This window comes from Uloborus diversus, unplaced genomic scaffold (assembly GCF_026930045.1).
Source record: "Uloborus diversus isolate 005 unplaced genomic scaffold, Udiv.v.3.1 scaffold_964, whole genome shotgun sequence".
NCBI lineage: Eukaryota > Metazoa > Arthropoda > Arachnida > Araneae > Uloboridae > Uloborus > Uloborus diversus.
Window position 1 is genome coordinate 55,297 of NW_026559192.1, and position 19,245 is coordinate 74,541.

The 19,245-nt window shown below is 32.6% G+C and overlaps 1 protein-coding gene across 1 annotated transcript; it reads left to right on the forward strand.

Annotated features, from left to right (window-relative positions):
- Positions 1-3,712: 3,712 nt before the first annotated feature.
- On the forward strand, positions 3,713-17,709 carry LOC129234065 (dynactin subunit 2-like; the record flags this gene model as incomplete). Its single annotated transcript, XM_054867956.1, has 4 exons — positions 3,713-3,842; positions 15,534-15,617; positions 16,353-16,443; positions 17,642-17,709. Coding segments are annotated over exons 1-4 (279 nt in total), but the record flags the coding sequence as incomplete, so codon positions are not given.
- Positions 17,710-19,245: the final 1,536 nt, after the last annotated feature.

The window sequence follows — 19,245 nt, forward strand, 5'->3', positions numbered from 1 at the left end:
AATTCAAATTATGTTTTTTGCAATCATTGAATTGCAATAAGTACCTACTCGCTGGGTTTCTTGTTTCTACAAATGGAAGAAGAATGGAAATAATCAAGAAATTTACACCCGTCATATTATGACGGGATTTTCTTGAATTGGTAATACGCTGGGCCGTGCACAGGGAGGGGAGAGAAGGTACACCTGTTGGCCAGGGCGCCCAACTGGTGGGGGTCCAAATCAGCGAAATATACGTAGGGAGGTAAGGGTATATAATATGGAGGGGGCCCGTAAAAGTCATTTGTGAAATTACTCTGGAAATATTTAAAAGAGCGTATTTCGGAATTTCGGAGAAGATAGCCATACTTTATTTACATTAACTAAATCAAATTTATTTTTAGCATCTCTCTCGAATAAAATATTTTGTTACAATCTTCTTTCAAAACAATACTTAAAAACTTCATTTGGCTTCTTATTACGTCAGCGTAACAGTTTAATAATTTGTGCATCGACTTGACTCACGTTGGGTATAGTTGATAAATTTCGAAAAGAAATTTAAGATTTTATTATTGTGTATTATTTATTTTTTAGTAATAAAAAAATATTTAATAGGAAAATAATACTTGCGTCCGATGATATTTTGTTTTTGGTACGTCACATCGGTAACAAAAAATATAAACTAACAAATGTAACAAAAACCAAAATGTAAAATGTGTATAAACTATAACCGGTCTAACCCATTATTAGTGACCGTAAAAGCGGGTAAGAATGGTTTAGAGGGTGAGAATGATACAAACCCCAGTTTTGACGTAATAAGCGATCATAGTGCATTCTGGGCTAGCCCAATTTAAATAAGAACTATTGCGCAACCTTCTCTGGTAATGAGAGAGTTGTTATCACAGTCAAAACGGCCCGGAGACGAATAACCTGGTGATTGAGAATTTATTTGTGGTGAGCAACTGATACTACGTGTTTGTAGGTAGCTCGGAAATTTGTGTTTGTGAACGTTTAGTGCAGAAGGAATCACAATTTCATATGTACCTGTCGCTTTCATATTACATAAAGAAAAGTTACCTCCAACTTTCATTCAAAAATAAAATATGTTGCTACAGTTACAAATGTGTAAAGTTTACAATTTGGAGGGTGAGTGTGGTACAGTAATTAGTGGAAATTTTAAAGAGTGAGTTGAGTTATCAGTGGAAAAAGTACCCAGGAGAAATCACGAGTGAAGATGCAAGTGAGTTTGAAGTTTCAACAATGTTGGAGCAAGGTAAGTTTTGGCAGTGGCCTGAAAAAAATGACAAGATTTGGTATCCATCTTTAAAAATTATCAAGAAAATAAAGTTTTTGTTTTATCTCGATTTTATGATTTACTTGATTCTCCAAAGTTCAATTTTCAGCATAACTTCATCTACAATTCTCCCGTTAAAATATAAGAGGAGTAGAGTATGGTGCAAACCACCAAAACCTATAGGAAAACGTTGAAACATGTGCTTTACAATTCTCACCTGCAATGAGAGGGTGAGAATAGTACAAAGAAAAGCTGCTCTGGAGGGGGTGTGGGTAAAGTTTCAAATTATTTCAGGGTCGGAATCGAAAGCCAGGGTCCTAAACTATAATAATAACGCAACTTCATTTTTTTTTTCGACTGAATGTGAGTAATTAGTCAGAAATGTACTAAAACTGTACCATAGTCAACAAAAGCAAATATCTCACGACATTTTTCATCAGATTTTAATATACCGTAAAGTTTGTCTACAGTTGCGTTTTTGTAACTAGTTTCGAAAATTGGGAAACGGGGGAGACAGAATTGATTTCGATCGATTGTTTTAAAAATAAATCGATTGGAGGCAGTTCCTGAGCTCCATCCCTCACTCAAACGTCAATAAATATGGCCTATAGTCGCGTTTTTAAGGCTTCTCCAGATATTGTAAATATTAGAAAACTATATCATTTTCGTTGTGTCAATTAGATGGCCTCCGGATCAGGTTGCGCCTGGGGACTCAAAGAAACCGCATGATCAACCACTGATGGTGTACGTCCTATTGAACCTAATTATGTTTTACCTGTTGAAAATAGAGGCCCTATTCGCAACTCCAGCGCTCGAATACGCTACTTTGCGGTGATTTACAAAATTAAAGAAAAAGGTAAAACATTGCGTTCCACGTATGTCTGTTGGTAAACATAGCCAGTTTGTTTATGAGTATTCATTAACGCATTCGATGTGTCTTAGATTGCTTTCAGCAACAGGAATTGTTTCGTCCCTTAATGGCATTCTCGAGCTTCTCAAAATAATGTTAGTTTTCATTATTTTCTTCTAAAAAGTAAGTTGATTGTCAGAAATGGCGAAGTCGTAAACACAAGAAAACTCTTGGATTGACAAACTTCGCATTTGCATGCGAAAAAAAAAAAAAAAAAAATGCTCGTGTGTTCGAAGCATTTTTTTTTTTTTTTGAAAGAGGATAACGTTATGCCAGGTAAATTATTTTTTTATTGTTTTGTGTGAATTTGTAAGAATATTGTTTTATTTATTTTATTTTTTAACCTTAAGCTCGGAAGAAGGATTTAATAACATAAGCAGAAGAATTAGGGCTTGCATCTCCGCCTAGTTTAAAAATAAATAATTTAACTAACCTTATTTTACTGCATCAAGCAGCATTTAGTTAGAATGGACAGTATGCAAAATATTTTCTTGAATGTATTATCGTAGAACGGAATAAAAATGTTTAACCGAGAAAGAATTCGCCAACTTTACTTTATTGCTTACATAATGAGCTGAAGAGTTCCGCTAAACATTTGTTTAGGGTTATAGTTTTAGTATTATGCGAGCGAAAAACACTAGGCCATATTTTGCATGTCAGTTAAAACATTTAAATTTTTTATCATTAGTGGAGTAAAATGGTAGAAAGATTGCAGAATTCTATAAGATTAAAGAGTATGGAAGATCAATAAAAAAGAAAACTACCATCATATATCCGTGAGAATTTTGTTGATGATTTGCACACCATGACAGAATTAAATCATAATTCAGAAATTAGAACATACAAAACAGAAAAATTTTAAGGTAACCGATTCGGCAATTTGAGAAAAATAACTCAGCTACAAATGCAAAACAATGAGCTCTAGCCAAACAAGATAAAGAAGTATCATCTTCCTCTTTTGGTAATAATTCGTAATGTCATATAATTAAATTATCTAGCATTTAATGTTATTCTTGTCAGTCTTATGGGCACAATGAAAATGTAGTTCCATCAAGAATTGATAAATATCAAATTCAACATCGTGGAAATAGCTGCTTAGAACTACGAACTACGTGATTTGCATTAATTTCTGACGTTTAGTAATGCTTCTTGAATTCTCATCTCTTTCTACGTGGGCTAGAATATCCACAGGACTTGAAAAATTAAATTTAAAAGAATGAAGCAAAAAAATCATGCATACAAACTAAAATTACTAGGCTTATTAGCATTTTCTACGCTACTGCGTGGGTTTGTTTTACCTTTTTCATCCGCCATTAGACAGTGGCTGCAGTGCCCCCTATAGTTTGTTGGAGTTGCGAATAGGGACTCTAGTTGAGAAAATATGCATGTATTTTAAAATATTTTTGAGGCGACATACCTCGCTCCAGTTTCACTTCCGCTCAGTGGCTGTACATGCTAACTTCCCTGTAACCGTTAACTGTTCCTCTGCGTGACGTCATGCATGACGACAATTCATCTTGTTTCTATTTGTCTTGTTATGTGTTGTTTTAGAATTTTCCATGAAATTTTAATTTTTTAATTAAAAATTTTAATTTGATAGTGCAGTAAGCTAATTAAGTATTGAACATGGCCAATCCTAAGTATGCTGACCTTCCTGGAATCGTAAGTTTCTTTCACTTCCCATTGAATATTTTATTAAATGTCATCAACATGGAATGAAGTAGCTTTTTCACTTAGGTTCGGGATTTCTCGCACTTTTTCTTTCAAAACAGTTTAAAATTAGCCGGAACCTTTTAAATCTTCACACAAAATTTAAAGTTTTGTTTAGGTGCATTTAAAAAACTAACGATTCTTCAAAATATGTGTTGCTGTTGCTTCTTTGATCTTTTTTACAGAGTGATTTGTTTTTACCCTGTGCGACTGAAACAATAGTTAATTATTTGATCCAAGCAATGAAAATTTAATCTCCTATTGCTGCTCAACTTTAATATTTATTTAATAGCTTGTGTGTTTTTTTTAAAAATATTGCTAAATACTCAGTTTTGCTTTAGTGGGTAATTAATTAATTTTATTGTTTCACTCACTGCTCTTGTTTCTTTAGAGACATTTTTGAAAATTGAGGGTTTGGCGATTTTCTTTCCTTGGTTTCAATGTGTGGCACTAATGGGTCATTCTACCAAAAACGCACTTTTTTTAAGTCCAGGGTGGTTAGCTTCAAAAATATATATTTTTAAACACTTTTTATGAGATTTAGAAAAGTATAACTAATTCTGAAAATGATCAATACAAATTTATAATGTTATAATTTTTTAATGTTTTTTTTTTCCACTGAACAGAGGGATACTTGTATGCCGTTACATGTCCCAACACATTTCCTCTCATGTACTTTTTCATTTATTCACTCAATACAAAAAAAATATATATATAACGGATTTAATAGTGAAATTTGTATCATTTGATTTTTTTAAATAGTTTAAAAGAATTATAAAATGAAAAAATATGTAGCATTCATAATCTTTTGAATCACTATCATTCTTTCTTGTATCCTCCGTTCGGGGTTTAATTAAGTATTAGAATTTTCTATAGACAGCAGTACTGGCGGCTCATTACAGAGGTTTAGAATCACAAGTTAGCCCTTTTCAACTCTGGGTCTTCATAGTGAAACTAAACAACTTAGTGTGAAAGAATTTCAGCATTATTCTCTTTGAAGTCAACTAGGTCCTTAACTTTGTGTAGCCTCCATTCTTGGTTTAAAAAGGAAAGGATTGTTTGTACAATATTTTTTTTAATAGTTAAAATTGAATTATTTTTTTTAGTAAATTCTAAATAACATGTTGGCTTTAACCCTAAATCGACTCAATGTGCATAGCAAAACATCAGTATTTGTATCCTCTGTTAGATGTAATGGAAGATATGCAATACAATTGGAAATGGAGCATACAACTTTTTATAAAAATTCATTTTAAGAAAGATGTGTACATTTTAATCAGTTCAAATCGTATTCCTCATACAATATATGCAAGATTATTTAAATGAAAAGTTTTTAAAAATAACAATTAAAATATATTTTACTATCCGCTACCCTCTGTTCAGGTCCAAAATTTTAGCTACAAAAGAAAGTTACAAAATATTCAATAAAGAATATGACTAGCTCATGGAGAGAGTTAGATTTTTGTCTGTAGGGGGGAGTAAGCCCCAGGGCCCTCATTTGGGGAATCACCCCCTCCCCCTCCCGGTTTCATGAACACATTAAACATACATTTCTTTATATGTTTTGTTGCTTTCTTCCTATAGTATTTGTTGAATATGTGACATTGAAACTGCTGCCATTGCCTGTCTTCCCTTAAGTTTTATATAAAGGCTTTTTACAAGAAATAAAATCGGGCAAACTAATAAAAGGAAAGATAATTTTTAATACGAGAATTTTATGTGCAATTTATTGCTTTAAAGGAAAGATATCCTTAGTGACGTCAAAGGAAGGACAAAAAGCGTGTTACATCCATCGATACTAGAGAATAGCAAATTCTGAAGCTCTAAAGGGCTAATCCTAATAACATATGTTGAAGTTCTCTTTGGGATGTTAAGAAAGGTTATTTTTAGTCATCTAACTCTCTTTGGATTTGCAAGGAAAAAAATATTTTTTGAAAAAAAAAATGTGTGGAAGGAAGCTTTTAAATTTCTGTACTTTTTCATTTAGGGGAGCTAATAAGCTGTCAAGAGGGGGCTTAGCCCCTTTAAGCCCCCCTTAACTCCACCCATGGACCAGCTATGTAAGAGTAAAAAGGTGCCTAAAAGGAACAATATAAATTGACTTTTAAAAAGTTGAAGATTTTTTTTTTCATAAATTCCAACTTCAAAAACCTATGTTTTTTGTATAATGACCATAATGTATGTGCAATTAATATTTTTCTTTTGTGGATGCAACCGACGAGTGGAGAAATATCTATTTGTTAATGGTTATTGAATAGCAACTGGGGTCAAAAATATCATGATATTATCGAAAATATCCGATATTTTGATATATATGAGATATATTGGATATATATATCCGATATTTTCAATTAACACAAACTCAAGTCTTCAAAATAATAGTAAATGCATCCTCAAATCACTCTTTATTTTCTTATGGTTGTAATTACAATTTGTAGACTTAAAATCAAGGCTTCTTTCAATATTTATATAATATTTCATTTTACATTTCTATCAATTTTAATAGAGTTAATTTAGCATTAGCTATTTTACTCATTTTTCTCAGTTATATGATTCAGAAATAAATGATATACATGAGTCGGTGCACAGTCATGAGACATTTTCTTTTTTTCCGAGCAATGTTTAATATTTAATTAGACACTTTTAGTATGAATTAAAACTGCTTCATTAGTAATAATTTTATGAATATAAAATACAAGTAAAAAAGGCATATTATACTCAGGGGTGATTGTGGTCCGGTATTTTACCGAATTTCCGGTATTTTCGGACGTATTTCCGGTATTTTCATGTCTGAAAATACTGGAATTATGTTCTTTTTTCGTTATGCTTTTGTCTCCATACCTCCGCAATTTATTTTAAATTATATAATACTCATCAAATATATCTGCAAGAGCCTTAAGATGGACAACTATCCCTTAAGGTGGACAAATGTCAAGATAATTTGTATAATAGCAGCTTAAAAGTGACTTTGTAATCCATTAAAAACTTAATTAAATGTGAACGCAATCTTTTGACTCAGAAACTATGGCAAAGGTGCACTTAAGTAATAGGGGCCAAAGATTACCCCTCTCCCGTTCTCGCTTTGAAACTTTCAGGTATTTTTTGATCAACTCACAATCACCCCCTGTATACTACTTTGTATTAACCCGGGAGAACTCGCATCAGGCCTCTCAGGCCCGGTCATTACAGAACTATGTTGCCAAAAATCACCCTTTCAACAGAAATGAATGAGATCCACAGTAGCTGCGTTGGAGGTGACCTACATACTGACCACATGCTTTTCAGGAATGTACATTTCCCCTTTTCCCCAGAAAATTCAGGTTTGGGCCTCAGAGGCCCGGAGCGAACGCTCACACGCTTTTCATTTCAGATTGTGAATGTAAAGGAAGATGTTGTGAAATGCATCGCTATTTAAGCTGCAAAGATGAAATGAAGAGGTTGCAGACCTTGTTAGTTGAGGTTTCAATTGATTAGAACTCCCTTAATGAAGATGATGAAGAAGAAGTTGACACAGAACAGTAAAGCGATCATCAGTAATGCTTAGGAGAAGATTTAGATTCATGTACCTTAAAACTTTCTTAAACCTTACTTTTTAAAACATATTTTAGAGGCTGTTTATCTATTTATAATTCAGTGTTGAAAGCACATTTTTTTTTTCTATTTTGCAAACTTAATTTACTGAAATAACCACTCCGGGCCTACGGAGCCCCCCCCCCCCCCCCCCCGCGAGCGTTCGTGTGACGAAAAGTACCGCGAGTTCTCCCGGGTTAATAATGTATTAATATATCACAAAAACATAGTGTATAAACTTTTTTCTTATTTTTAATAATAAATGATCAATATTACTATGATTAATACACTTTTTATATTGAAAATACTGTAGTTAAAAAAATAAATATCAAAATTTCATGATATTATAAAGATAAATATCAGATCACATCAGATATATATAGTGATGTGGATCGGGTAAATACCCAGTGGGTAGGTAAATATTTTTTGGGTATTTACCCAAGGCCTGGGTAAATACCCAAAAACTGGGTATTTTCCAAAAAAATGCAAAAAGTGAGTCGGAAATTTTTTTTTTCAAAAATTTAAATATGAAATAATTGGTAAAAACTGATACATAAATATGCATTACACAGTTTATAATATTATTTATTGGAAGACTTGATGAAATTATGAAAGAAAACATATCGTGAACCAAAGAATCTTTCTTTTTAATGTCATAATTGGACAAGTATAAGCATTTCAATGATGAACTTCAGGATTTCAAAATCACAATCTAGGTTAGTCATATCCAAAATGAAAAAGAAAAAAAGGAAGCATGAGAGATGCTTGGAAGAATTTACTGAGAAGTTATTAAGACTATGATGTTATTTATTTATTTAATTTATTGCTGTGTAAGTGATAACGTGGCAAATAGAGACGTACCGAGTAGCACTTTGGCCGAGTAGCCGAGTACCGAGTACTCGGCCTTTCAATACTCGGCCGAGTACCGAGTTACCGAGTACTCGGCCTTTCACTACTCGGCCGAGTTATCAAGTACCAATTACGTTTTAAGAAGAACCACCGACACACATGTAATGAATTTTGAACTTATTGGATAGTAGTATAGACCTCCTTGTCCATATAATAGTTTTTAAAACTAAATTCCTGCTAAAATTTAATTGCGCATTATATATACAATTTTGTTTGTGTCAAAAATTTTACAAAAAAATTATTTTTAAAATTAAAAATAAATAAATAAAAGGTAGAGACGTACCGAGTAGCACTTTGGTCGAGTACTGAGTACCAATTATGTTTTAAGAAGAACCACCGACACACATGTGATGAATTTTGAACTTATTGGAATAGTAGTATAGACCTCCTTGTCCATATAATAGTTTTTAAAACAAATTCCTGCTGAAGTTTAATTACGCATTATATAAACAATTTTGTTTGTATCAAAAATTTTACCAAAAAATTATTCTTAAAATTAAAAATAAATAAAAGGTATGATTAATCAAGTTGGAATTAAAACAAATTACAGTAAAATCCCTCTAATGCGGACACTAACAGGACAATTTTTTTTTGTCCACAATATAGAGGTGTCCGCAGGACAGGGGTTTAATAATGTTATTTGCATTGGAACTGGGGAATTAAAAATTGTCCGCATAAGAGGGGTGTCGGTTAGGAGGGCTTTCACTGTATACCAATCAATTATAGTTTTAGTCCACCAAACATAAATAATTTTAATACAACAAATGTGCAGGAACACTGCAGAGACGTGTTCCCCCCCCCCCCCCCCCCCCCGTTACAAGGAACGTCTTTTTCAGTGCATAACATGTGATCTAAAGAATGTAAAGACATTCGACTAAAAAATCCGACTTTTGTCGGATGCCTTCAAATCCACGAGCTCCCATTTTGTGCATTGAAAAAGGAATTCTCTGTAATGCCAAAACACGTGTCTGCAGTGTTCCTGCACTGTGCTTTTAACGTTGTTTTATTTCCTTTAATTTTTTAAGCAAAGGTATTTATATATTTTTTATAACTAATTTTTGTTTGTAGCAAAAGACCATTTTTAATATAAAAATTCCATATTTTCTATACTTACCTTTTTTGCATAATTTTTAAAAAAACAAGTTTTATTAACTTTGGGGACATTAAAATAAAGATTTATTCCATTGAAGCATTACAAACTTCATTATTCTCAAAATTTAAATTTGACTTATAAATTTTTAATTGTAAATGATTGGCAGAATATAATGCTTGCTCTTTTTTTTATATATAAATTTTAGTATCTGTCTTGGACAATATTCAATTTTTTGCAACTACTCGGTATTGGCCGAGTAGCTGATCAGAATTTGGCCGAGTACCGAGTACTCGGCAAATTGGCCGAGTAGGCCGAGTACCGAGTAGTTACCGAGTACTCGGTACGTCTCTAGTGGCAAATATAGAAACTAGAGATGTACCGAGTAGCACTTAAGCCGAGTACCGAGTACTCGGCCGAGTACCGAGTTACCGAGTACTCGGCATTTCACTACTCGGCCGAATTAACAAGTACCAATTATGTTTTAAGAAGAACCACTGACACACATGTGATCAATTTTGAGCTTATTGGAATAGTAGTATAGACCTCTTTGTCCATATAAAAGTTTTTAAAACTAAATTCCTGCTGAAATTTAATTTCACATTATTTAAAAAATTTTGTTTACATCAAAAAGTTTACAAAAAAAATTATTTTTAAAATTAAAAATAAATAAATAAAAGGTATGATTGATCAAGTTGGAATTAAGACAAACTATACCAATCTATTTTAGTTCTAGTCCGCCAAACATAAATAATTTTTAAAAGCAAATAAAGCAAATGTGCAGGAACACTGCACACACGTGTTTCTGCGCTACAAAGGAACGTCTTTATGAGTGCATAAAATGTGAGCTAAAGAATGTAAAGGCATTCGCCAAAAAGATCTGACTTTTGTTGGATGCCTTTAAATCTACGAGCTCACATTTTGTGCATTGAAAAAGGAATTTCCTGTAACACCAAAACATGTGTCTGCAGTGTTCCTGCACTTTGCTTTTAATGTTGTTTTATTTCCCTTTTTTAAGCAAAAGATTTTTTATATTTCTTATAACTAATTTTTGTTTGTAGCAAAAATCTATTGTTTATGTAAAAATTCCATATTTTCTATACTTACCTTTTTTGCACAATTTTTAATAAATAAGTTTCATTAACTTTGGGGGACATTAAAATAAAGATTTATTCCATTAAAGCATTAAAAACTTCATTATTCACAAAATTTAAAATTGACTTGTAAATGATTGCAGAATATTAAATATGCTTGCGCTTTTTTATAAATTTTAATATCTGTCTTGGACAATATTCAATTTTTTGCAACTACTCGGTATTGGCCGAGTATCTGATCAAAATTTGGCCGAGTACCGAGTACTCGGCAAATTGGCCGAGTACCGAGTAGTTACCGAGTACTTGGTACGTCTCTAATAGAAACAGTTTTCACATTAATAAGCAAAAAAAAAAAATCAAAATATTGTTTTCTGTTGCCTTGCTCATTTGCATTTGCTCCCTGGTACTTCATGAAGAAAATTTAAACAAAGGGATTTAAGTTTAATTTTGTCACATAGATGGTGCTAGCACAACGTTTCATCTTTGATTTTTCATAATATCATGCTAATAGTTAGTTTTGGCTTTGAGTTGTAATCAGTTTGTCCAAAACCTCCTAAATACTAAATGCCTATCACATTTGCTTTAAATGGATCCTCCGCCAGTACACAAACAATGCTACCACCTGACGGCAATACATAGATGGTGTTGCTTTGACGATCGATAGATCCAAACAATTCAAATCAAATCGTTTATTGGTTAATTTTAAAATTTAAATTTAGAAGTTAACAAATTATTTTCTCTGCTTTTAATTTCTAATGCTTTCGACCTTCGATAGTTGGCAGTAGCCAGAAGACCGAAATTATGCTTACTGGGATCATTTTGCTCTATGTTAAAAGGGAGAACGCAATAGGCATTTAGTATTTAGGAGGCATTAGTTTGACACTCACTTTGTATTTGTACTGGTAAAACTTTAAATTTTGCTTTGAAAAGTGAAAAACAAAAAAGAAAGATGGGGACATTGATTAGGCATATCTAACACATTTAATGTGAACATCATATTAGATTGCTAAGTTGTTTCACCCAATAATTCTTTAAATATGTGATCAAAATACTGTTTTTGGGCAAAAATTTGTTATTCTGTATATGGTTGGTTATGTATACATATATACATAGTGGAATTCAAAACAGAAAAGTATTTTAGTTGAATATAAATTTTTGAAATAAATACCCAGGTAAATACCCATTTTGGGTATTTTTCCCGGGTATATACCCTGGATACTTACCCCTAAAAATAAATATCCAGGTATTTTACATCGCTAGATATGTATGATATGATAAAGATAAATATCAGATACATATCGTGATATGTATCAAGATATATATTGGCAAACCCTGATCATCAACCTAAAGAAATTCCCCAAGAAAATTTTAAGACTGCCAAACTCCTTAGAGTATCAAAATAGTCCCTTCCTTTGTTGTGTTACTGGACTGAATAAAGCAGCTTTATTATAATCCTGGTGTTGGCGATGTTTTGTGACAGTAAAAGCTAAAAACAAAAAACCTGGACACAAAATTACAATAGAAGCTGTAAAAGACATCTAAAACACTGGACAACAAATAAACTTCGCAAATAATGACGAAAAAGAGGCGAGAAAAAAGAATGGTGTCAACCCGGGGATTATGTTGAAGCTACACCGACTAAATCATCAACATATGAACATTTCATAGGTCTGACTGGAGATGAAAATTTTGAGATAGCGGGTAAAACCAGGTTTTTTTTTTATTATTTAAAAAAAATTAAAAATTGAGTTGTTACAATGTGTATTACATAGCTATATTTTCCCTGAAATTTCCACTGACAAAAAAAAAAAAAAAAAAACCCTTGATCCTCAAAATTATGTCAAAAGATAGTTGATAATTCTTTTAAGGGGGGGGGGGGGGGGAGAGAAACCCAGCCAAATAAGTTTCTTTTTATTCTCAAGTTTATCCTGTTCTGTATTTTGAGATGTTTGCATTTTAAAGTTTTTTAACATTATGCTTTATTTGCTTTGCTGATTTGTTAAAATTATTCTTTGGCTAAAACATTTAAAATGTTTGAAATACACCGCCAACTCAGTCAGCCAACTAATGCTCAGTCACTTCCTAAGCCGGGCTGATGAGTGCTACAAGAAACTGCAGTCCTCGTCTGAAATGACTGAGTTGGCGGTGTATTTCATGTATTTCTGCCTTAGCCCTGAGTATAGGGTTGTAACTTACTGAAAATAATTTAAAATGTTGCCAACATTTTCAAATTTCGGGTAATTTACTGACTAACAAATCGAAGTTCTTAGCACAGGCCATAAATTTTTCTTCTACTAGTTTATGGGCAACCAGAAAAAATTCCCTACAAAGGTGGGATATGTCAAGTGTTTTTTGATTTTGTTTTAAAACGCAAGCTATTTTTATCTAGAGGTCTACAGGGGTCGATCCAGCGCCAACTTGGGGCCGCTTTGCGTCCCCTTCACAAAATTCCGCATGGCAAAAGCGGCCCCATTCACAAAATTCCCCCATCGCAAAAGCGGCCCCATTCACAAAATTCCGCGTCGTAAAAGCAGCCCTTTCACAAAAATTTATAAAAAGGCAGCCTTTTCACAATATTTTTTAACCGCAAATGTGTACGCATCTACGCGGGAGCCTCTTCAACCTTCCCCCATCTTATCTTTTTGCTTGCTGCGTGAGGTGTTTTTGCTTGAGAGCGTCAGAGGGGGGACGGGAGAGGGACACTTGTGATTGGTAGCTTATTTTCAGGAAAATCTTAAATTTTTCTTTGATTACGCAATATATATTTAGTATTAATTTGTGTTGATTTTCAAAATCCAATTCTAAAATAACTTTACTTAAAATAAAATTATTTTACATGCTGTTTTTATATTTTTATTTGTTTTGAAGATCTTGATTTCCTTACATCGGCCATGGTAAACGAATTTTTTGCATTTTTGATGTTTACTGTACCTTGTTAAGAGGCAAACAAATAAAATTTCTTATATATTTATTAACATCATTAAATTGCAAAGTTTTAAACGAAATACCTACTCTGTAAGAACGTCAAAAGTCAAAAAATTAAACGCTGAATGCTGGTGCAGTATTATTTTGGGTTTTAATTACTTTTAAGTTTTTCAAACACATATATGGAATCTTTAATGAGTATTTCACTTCTGTGTTAAGAAATATGTGATATCTTTGAGTCTGTTCATATTGTATTTATTAGGAGTTATCATTACGTTCAGCAGCATGTGCAATTTTCATTGCTCTTAAAGTATTTGAGAGGGGCCAACAGGAAATCTGTTGTGAGACTTTCACCTTAAGAAAGTGTGCCTTGCATATGTATATTTGTAAAAAGCAATAAATGTAATGTATGTGTCAAATTACGAATAAAATGTTAAGGGTCTTACTTCCCCCCTCCCCCAGCGCATTTTCTCTTGACAGCTTTCAGGTATTCTTCAAGAACTTGCAATCACCCCTGAAACCTGTCTAGGGCTTTTCTACAATGCTAGAAATGCTTTAATATAATCTTTTCCAAGAAAAAAATCACGAGAAGGTCTTTTTTACAAAAATAAAGAAAATTCACAAAAATATTTTGCTTTTTCACAAAAATAACGAAATTTTACAAAAATATTTTGCCTTTTCACAAAATGGGGACCCAAAAAATAAAACCTGGATCGACCCCTGGTCTATCATCAGCAAAAAGAAAAAGTTATTGAATAAATGTATTAATTGTTTTAATTGGTCAGAACCTTAAGTTTAGTCAGCAGTGCAGCATAGCAAGTAACAAAGTCAACAAAATGCCGGGTTTTTATGAGTAGGTCTGAATGTTTAAGTCATCATGATTAATCTGCTGAGTATCTGCTATTGATTTTTGGTGAACAGCCTTTTTCATATGGTTCCATCTTCACTGCATATACTCAACAAAGTAGTAAATAATTACACAACATATGGTTACATACGAGGGCACATTTTTAATTTTGCGGAATGGCGAGGATGGGAATAAGTGGTGGGGATATTTTTAGCCATCAGGTGTTTTGTGACTCTCCATTAGTATAAATACCAAGTTTTATCTTAACTGCATCATTAGACTTTGAACAATCGCCAATCAAGCAATTCAATTGAAAAGAAAATTGAAAACGTGAAGACCTCTTAAAGATTGTGTATTGGCCCGGATTGTTAACACTAACGGGGTTGAAACTCGTGTTTATCCTTATTAACCTGAGTCTAAGCAAGACTCCATACAGTGGCACAAAAAAGGAACAGCACTGCCCAAGAAGTTTAAGGTGACACAATCAGCTGGAAACCACATGGGGGCGATCTTTTGGGATTCAGAAGGAGTATTATTGATCGATTATAAAGATAAAGGTGTCTGTATAGCAGGAGAATATTCTGCTTCAATATTAGAACAGTTTAAAGAAGCAATTAAAGAAAAAAGAGGACATATTGACGAAAGTTGTGTTGTTCCTGCATGACAATGCTCCAGTTCACAAGAGTCGTCTTTTGTTGGCTGCCCTGCACGAAGTAGGCTTTGATGCTAAGAATCATTCACCCAATAGTCTAGACCTGGTCCCGAGTAAATACTTCCTGTTCCTCAAAATGAAAAAAAAAAAGAACTTGTGGGAAGAAATTTACAAGCAATGAAGAAGTGAAATGAGGAATTTTTCAGCATATTTTTTGCTGAAAGATTCAATATTTTTTTATGCAGGTAAAAACCAATTTATTGATAGAGCTGAGAAGTGTTTTTGAGTTGCAAATGAATAGATAAAAAAAAGAAAAATATCATTGAAGTTTAATTTACTATCCTTGTCCTCCATTCCACGAATTTAAAAACGACTTCTCGTACTTTTCTCAATGTTTTTTTTTTTTTTTTTCTTTTTTCTGGCCTTTTCATCCTGGCTTAATGAGAAGTTCCTTTCATACTCCTTGTACAAGTACTTATGGGACTGTGCTGCATTTATTCAAAGGTAAGTATTCCTTTACGTTATTACTTCATTTAATGATTCTTCTGTCTTCCAGGCACATGACCAGCCTGATGTATATGAGACCAATGACTTGCCTGAAGCCGAGCAGGGGACCCTGTCGATGTCGGACGCTCTTGTGGTATGTTTTTATGTTGCCACATCTGTTGTTATGTGTAGTGTTGTACCCAGTACTTGACCACTTACTACTATGCCCAGTACCGAGTATTAGTTGATTTTTATGAATGGAACCATCAACACATGTGAAGAATTTTACACTGATTCAAATACGGTCGAACCTCGTCAAAATGGACTCAACTGACCCTTAAAATTAATTCATCTTAACTGTACTTCATCTTATCCAAAAAACAACAACAATAAGACTGATTGCAAATGTAGTAGTAATTTGTTTTAAGTATGTTCAGATAAATGAGGTTTGACTGTATCAATATGGATCTTGAAGAGCGTGTAATCTTATTTTTTTTGTAGTTAAGTTTTAGTTGCAATTTTGTCAAAAGACGTCTTAAAGATTTTTTGCCAATAAGTGTACAATAATAAAATTTTTTTAAATACAGTCAAATCTCGTTATTGGGACACCCGGATTTCATGACTCTCCAAATATCAAGTCACTTTTTCAAAGTCCTGAACTCATGCCATATAGTTTTAATGTTACGTGGCTACAGATTTTACAAGTTTTTTTTTTGGTGAAACTCTGGTTAAGACATTGCCTCTATGGGGAAATATTCGGTTCCGTGAGGTTTTATGCATATAAGCTGGGTATTCATTTATCCATTACCCAATTAAGCAGGGCTGACAGTATGTAAAATGTGAGTAATAAACAGTGGAAATTTAACAGCCATTTGCTTCTTGTTTTCAGGATCAATGTGACAGTGTGGAAACACTGAAAATCTCTCCGAATGATGCCTACACGAAATTTAAAGGCAAAACTCTTGATAGCAGAGGTGTAGGTGAGTGGTTTCTCTGAATTTCATTTCTTGTATGTTTATTATTTACACACTATCACCAGGAATGCAATAGCATTGAACTATTGATAGTTGAAGAACCAATAGCATCAATAGTTTTGATTGATTTATACAGAGGTGTTCTGAAGCCCATATTATAACTAAACCTCAAATATTTATTTTATTTTGAGAACATTTTGCTTATTGATACCTATCGACTTTTACCAGTGTTCAAAATTCATTGGTGATCTGCTGATCCCAGACCAGTGTAAATTGCTTTGGACCACTGAAATAGAATTCAGTAGTTCACGAGACTAGTGGTTAATCATTGTTTTTTAACACTTTTATTTTTACACTAGTGGTACCTGCATGGCTTTGCCGGTAATAGAAAATTAAAAGGTCTTTTGGTTCACCTGTATATTTACAAATAATGTATGGTGAATTTTCTCGCCAATTGGCTTGTGCCCATGTTGCAGTTCCACGTTATGATAATTTCGTAATTTGCTCATCCTTCTTAAGATAATTTAGTTCTTAAAATTTTAATAGAAAAAGAACCACATCGAATTTTTGAAAAATTGCTTCGAGGTGCACACTCCCATGCTACAAACTAACTTTGTGCCAAATTTCAGGAAAATCGGCCGAACGGTCTAGGCGCTATGAGTGTCACAGAGATCCCGACAGACAGAGGGACTTTCAGCTTTATTATTAGTAAAGATTTACAGTTAGTTTTAAGATTTTACATTTACTTAAACTTTATCTTGTATGCACTATCAGTTTTCAGTCTTATGAAAAACAAGTCATATGTAAATAAAATGCTAATAAATTTATGTAAAAGCATAATTCATCTTTATCTACCATTTGTGTTAAGGGGACCAATCATTGTTTGCAGACCAGAAAATCTTCTGCTCCTGCAGTAAGTAGCACCTGCAGCAAGCAGAAAAGTAACTGGTCCTGCGGTCTGCAGGACCAGTTACTTTTTTAACGGATTTCTAATGCTGTTTACTAAATATATTTATTGCAGTTTCTCAAAGAAATTAAAATCATTTTTTTTAAATATATGGTATGTTTTGATGCATATCTTAACCTTTCTTATTTTCATTTTCCCCCTATTTCCATGAAACAATTCACTTTTCAATTCATATTACTGAACTCAAACATAAGTTTTGTGATGCAATGATATCAAATAAGAGCATTTCCTTTTTAGATTTTACCGACGGTATTGGTCGTTCTGGGAAAACTGGTTATGATGTCAGATCAGGTGACTGGGAAATGGTATTTATTTTTCTTTGCACGTAGTTACTGAAATAAGAGATAAAATTTCTAAATCTTTGTAGTAAATCATGATTATTTGTATTAAAGCATTGTAGTGCGTATCATGAAACCCAAAAAATATTTACAAACATGGTGGACTCTATTATTCTTTATTTAGTTAATTTAATGTGTTATGTGGTATCAATGCCATTACTAAATTAGTGGTATAATTAATGGCCAAAATTTTTTAGATTCTTTCGGCTACTTTACCCGCAACATCTGATGCACTGAGATTAATGTTTTGGTAATTCCACTTTACCATCATTTTGCACCCACAAGTAATAAATGGTTCATGACAGCTTTATAAGTTGGCAAATTATGGCGACTTTACTTCTTAAGTGCACAAAAGATGGAAAGAAAACCAACTGCTTTGATTTAGAATTTTTCTTCTTGCAAATAACATGGTTAAAATACGCAATGTTATTTTTATTTATCAATTTTTGATTGGTTTAGCAGGTGATGTTATAAAAAAATGATCTCTATTTTAAGTAATGTTCTTAAAAACAGGTTTTTTATATGCAACACAATATTTATGTTCAAATTGAAATAAAATCACCAAATTATAATGATTAAATCATCTTCTAAAGAAAAAAATGGGATCAGTGAAACAACTGTATGCTAAAGTTTTTATTTTAGTTCCTTTGCTTTTATTTGAGAAAGATCCATTCACATACCAAAAATAAAGATGCAAATTTTTAACTGCTTTGGAAAACATCTTCTAAAAATCACCAAAGAAATGAAAACTGGATACCTTTTTTTCTGTTTTCCTCAAAACTTTGCTCATGTATGCTGCCCACCAGAACTCAACTTTTCCACATTTCATTTTTTTTTCTTAAACTCTCTACACTAGTGGTTGAAATTGAATAACTGAATCTAAAATGTTTATAAAGCATTCCTTTTCTTTCTGTGTGTATTCCTTTTTTTTTTTCTTCTTTTTGCAAAGATTTAAAAGGTGAGCTTATGAAAAAGAATGTTAGAGAGAGGAGAGGGGGGGGGGGAGCAGGTAGAATACAAGAGGTGTAATAAATGAAACTGATGTTTTCAGGCTAACAAACTTAGTGCTACTTATATTAGTGCTTCTTTCAAATTCAATAAAAATAATTGAAATAATAATAATTAGAGATTAAATGACTTTTACTTTTGTTTGATCTGTTATTTTCCTTAAAAAACAAACATGTTACCTCTTTTTACGCCTGAGAAAATAGCCATCAATCTAAATAGAAAAAAAAGCAAGGATTTCTTACATTGTAATATTTTTCTTACTTTTGTTTTTCAGCAATTTTAGATGAACAAAAATATTTTTATTTATTTATGTTCTCTTTTGGAATCAAATGTAAATGCTTTTCGTGTGATGATTTTTTTTTAACCGCATTATATTTTCCACAAGAATGACATATTTAGTTCCAAATAAACCTTTACTGTAAAGGCACTTATTTTCGTCAGTCATAATTTTTGCAAAATGATTTCGTAAGCTAAAAATTTTGTGAATTTTTTTTG